Source organism: Lipotes vexillifer, unplaced genomic scaffold, assembly GCF_000442215.2.
Source record: "Lipotes vexillifer unplaced genomic scaffold, Lipotes_vexillifer_v1.1 scaffold230, whole genome shotgun sequence".
In the NCBI taxonomy this organism is placed as follows: domain Eukaryota; kingdom Metazoa; phylum Chordata; class Mammalia; order Artiodactyla; family Lipotidae; genus Lipotes; species Lipotes vexillifer.
Window position 1 is genome coordinate 6,086,376 of NW_006775143.1, and position 4,664 is coordinate 6,091,039.

The window sequence follows — 4,664 nt, forward strand, 5'->3', positions numbered from 1 at the left end:
CAGCCTACTTTCAAAAAAAGAAAAGAGTTTTGTATAGTTTTTTTGTTACTGAAATTATTGTCAATGTCCCACTTTTTAAGCATTATGCAAAATAGGTAAAGTTGCGGTAGCTTAATGATCTTTATTGTATTCCGTTTCTGCCATCTTAAATCTCTTCCCTGACATCCGTTATCTCATTCAGCCACCACCCTAACTTTCCCCTCTCTTTTTTTTTTGTCTGTTCCTGTTATTTTATTTGCTTATTAGATTGATTTCTAGTAAAAGTATAATATATAATATAGTATAAAATATTCTTCTGTTTCTTCAGGGGACTGTCCCTAGTGAATTCAGGTATACAGGAAAGGACTCACATGAAAGCTAGAGCTAATTTATATTTTTAGGTGTGCAGAGTCAGCCAGACCTCTTAAAGGAGTTGTCTGTACATACTCATCTCTGCTTTCTCACTTATTTACTCCCCAACCCACTACAATCTGACTTCCGCGCCTCCCCACCTCCAACCCAAAGAACAGGTTTGAGCCTAGGTCGCTTGCAACCTCCTTGTGGCTAAATCTGGAGGACCAAAGTCCTCTTCTTGTTAGACTTCCTAGCATTATTTGACGCCACTGATTGCTCCCTCCTTTTTTTTTTTTAATTGAAATGGAGTTGTGTTAGCTTCAGGTGTACTACACAGTGATTTGACATGAGCATACATTGTGAAATGATCGCCACAGCGCCTAGGAACCATTGTCTCCACACAAAATTAATATGGTATCGTGAATCATATTCCTTGTGCTGTATATTACATTCCTGTGACTTCTTTATTTTCTCACTGAAGGTTTGTGCCTCTTAATCCCCTTCACCTATTTTGCCCACCCCCAACCTGCTCCCCTCTGGTAACCACCTGTTTGTTCTATCTATGAGTCTGTTTTCTTTTCTTTATTGGTTAATATATATTTTAAATTTTTTTATTGGAGTATAGTCGATTTACGATGATTTGTTAGTTTCAGGTGTATATGAGTCTGTTTTCATTTTGTTTTGTGTGTTTTGTTTTTTAGATTCCATATATAAGTGAGATCATATGGTATTTGTTGTCATCAATGGCAAGATTTCTTTCTTTTTTTTAATGGCTGAGTGGTATTCCATTGTATACAGTGCCCTCCTTAAAATACTCTCTTTCCTTGGCTTCCATTCATCCACTGTTATACGATCTTGGTTTCTTTTGCAGACATTTCTCCACTGCCTCTCTCTCTTTTTTAAAAAATTAATTAATTAATTAATTTTTGGCTGCGTTGGGTCTTTGTTGCGACGCGTGGGCTTCTCGTGGTAGCTTCTTGTTGCGGAGCACGGGCTCTAGGCACACAGGCTTCAGTAGTTGTGGCACACAGGCTCAGGAGTTGTGGCTCGCGGGCTCTAGAGTGCAGGCTCAGTAGTTGTGGCACACGGGCTTAGTTGCTCTGCAGCATGTGGGATCTTCCTGGACCAGGGCTTGAACCCGTGTCCCCTGCATTGGCAGGCAGCTTCTTAACCACTGCGCCACCAGGGAAGTCCCACTTCCTGTCTCTTGAACGTTGATATTCCTCAGAGTTCTGTTCTAGATCCAGGCTCCCAGTCTACGTCTTTTCACTGGACAGTTGCATTCACTTTCGCAGCCTGTAATTTATGTGCCGATAAGTTTTATATATTTGCATCTCCAGCCTCGTCCTCTGTCTCAAGCACCAGACTGCCTCCTGGACATCTGCACTTTGATGTCTTCCAGGCATTTCAAACTGAGTATGTCCCACACCGAACTCATCTTCCCTCCCTCTCTACCTACTTAATATTGTTGGCTTGCTTGTCTCCATGAGTGGTACAGATCTAGTAGTAATCAGAGTCAGAAATGTGAACTTTGTTTATTATTCCCTTTTACCTCCATCTCTAAACATTTATCATTCTCTTATGTTTATATTTTGAAATGTGTCTCAGACTTGTCCTTTTTTTTTTTTTTTTTTTTTTTGTGCTCTACGCGGGTCTCTCACTGTTGTGGCCTCTCCCGTTATCGGAGCACAGGCTCCGGACGCGCAGGCTCAGCGGCCATGGCTCACGGGCCCAGCCGCTCCACGGCATGTGGGATCCTCGCGGACCGGGGCATGAACCCGTGTCCCCTGCATCGGCAGGCGGACTCTCAACCACTGCACCACCAGGGAAGCCCTGTCCATTTTTTTTTATTGCAACTGATGCTGCCCTGGTCCTGGCCACTCTCATTTTTTGCCTCAGTTACTACCTCCTGAATTTCCCACAGTCTTAAGTTCTCTCAAATACATTTATCAGTTGTGTCAGTTAGGATGTTTTAATCTGGAAGTAACAGAAAACCAAAAAGTTGGCATAAACGTTGGGATATAGGTTAACCAGAAGCGTGAAGATAAGGTGATTCCAGAATGGCTCACTATCGCTTCTCGGCCTTTTGGCTAAGGTCAAGTGCAGAATGGCTCACTGCAGTGGCACACCAGTGTCGGCACTGATCCAGCGTCCTTTCTTCTCTCCTTTCTGCCCTTCTCCATGGGTCAGCACCTCCTTACTGGTCAAAATATGACTGCAGTAGCCTAGGCATCACTGTACACCGAGCCCCCGTAGAGGCAAAGGCCAGAAAGGTTCCTCTCCTGTGTCCATTTTGTAAGAGTGAGGAAAACGTTCTCAAAGCCTTCAAGCAGACTACCCGTGAAGTCTACCTGCCCAGAATTGTGAACCTTTCTCTTGCCTAAACAGGAAACCAGCAAGGGAAATGGTATTGTCTTATACCAATCAAAGTTCACTCCCTGGGGGATAACCTGGCCCACCATAAAGAATGGGACTGATGATAATTGAACTAAGTGTGGGTTCCATTAGCGAGGAAGAAGGGAGAGCAACAATTGTTGGGGAAATGACCAGCACTGTCTGTCACAGTGGCGGTCTTTCTGAACTGTAGTGTGATAATTCTGATCAAGTCACTCTTCTGCTTATAACCCTCTTTCGGAGTCTCCCTTCACTGCTAGGATAAGGCCTTCATTTCTTAATTTATTTCACAAGGCTCTACACATCCCGGCCCCTGCCTTCCTCCCTAGCCTCATTTCTTGCCAACCCATTTCTCCCCTCCCGAGCCCTGACCTTCAGTCCTACCTTTGCATGTTCTACCTTCTGCTTGAAACATTCAGTTCTTTAGTTTTCATCATAAATGTAACTTTATGATGGACCAGAGTACCTCAAATCTGTTTGAAAGCAGAGAACCATAAATCATCAATAAAAAGGAGGTAATCTGAAGCCCTAGTAAATAATATAGGCTTTCTTCATATAAATTAATGTAGACAGTGGGAGAAGGAAAAAAGACTTATTCAGGAAGTTCTTTTTTCTTTTTTGTAATCCCTATTTAGAATATCTAAAGAAAAATGTGATTCAGAAGTAAGGGAGTCTCTAAACAGTCAAGTAACTAAGATTCCCATTTTAGCATTGCGCTCTCGAGACCCTCTCTTAACAAGGACTTCCGGGACCACGCTGAGCAGCAGCATATTGCAGCCCAGCAGAAGGCGGCTTTGCAGGTGAGGAAAGTGTGGCTGACATTCTTGTCTCATTGGAGATTTCCTGGGGCTTGGAAACCAGCACTATTCTTATTTTGTATTTCAGTGGAGCAATATCAATAAAAACGTTCCACACGTAATTGCAGTTGTTTGCTGACATTCAGTCATGCCCAGAGGATTTGAAGGACCAGATACGGCAGTAATGAAAGTATCTTTCATGGTGTTGACGTGGTCATGATTGATTCTGTGCCACACCTGGCAAGGGACTGCTGCACACAGAAGAGTTTAGGGTATTTGGATGGACAGAATGATCTTGAAAAGCTGAACTGGCTAGTTTAATAGCACATATCTACTTTTTCAAACCTGTTGTGCCATTACGTCCTTTGATAGTCTTACCGGTTTATTGTTGTTTGGATTCTTTTTTTAATGGTCAGCATGTCTGTTGTGCAGGAAATGTTTAAAGACTATAGGAATGTGATAATCTATCAGTTAAAAAAATTGTTCTTATTATGATAAACAATTTTAGTATTTCATTGATTTTGGATAATTTAACTAAGATTCCTAGAAACCTTGCACTAGACACCTATGCTTTTAAACCTTAGAATCTCAGAATTGGAAGGGATATTAAAGATGATCTCACTTTAGACAACCTATGAACAGTCCTTTGTTTAGTGACAAGGGACGTCACTGGTGGTTTTCTGTTATTTATATGCCAACATTCTCTACAGAATGTTGGTATCTTAATCACCAGTAATCAGCTGTCTTTCCCCCTTCTTCCAACTGCTGCCCTTCTTTCTCACTCTCCTGCTTTACTGACCAAGAGCAGAGTACTTTGGGACCTTTGTTGCTAGTTTTCCTCCCCACTCCAAGGAACAAAGTAAGTAATTCATGTCTTCGACTCAATTATTGACTGAAGAGAATCACAGGGGAGAGAGTGGGGATGATAAATTAGTACCTGGTGCAAATTGTTAATATGAATTCTTTATGATTGTCCATCTCCTGTGTATTTAAACAAAATTAACAGCGTAAGAACTGATTTTTAAAACAAATTTGGCCTCAAGCACTCAGAAAGGATAAGTAATTTTAACGCCTTGGTTGAAGAATTGTGACTCTTTAGGAGCTGAACTGCCTTTTTTTTCTTTTTTTTTAACTCTTTCA

The 4,664-nt window shown here is 41.7% G+C and overlaps 1 protein-coding gene across 1 annotated transcript in view; it reads left to right on the forward strand.

Annotated features, from left to right (window-relative positions):
• INIP (INTS3 and NABP interacting protein) overlaps nucleotides 1-4,664 on the forward strand; it is a 30,312-nt gene that overhangs the window by 25,456 nt on the left and 192 nt on the right. The window contains exon 3 of the mRNA XM_007449762.1: nucleotides 3,437-3,527. Within this exon, the coding sequence (XP_007449824.1) occupies nucleotides 3,437-3,527 (91 nt within the window). The remainder of the gene's footprint in view (nucleotides 1-3,436; nucleotides 3,528-4,664) is intronic.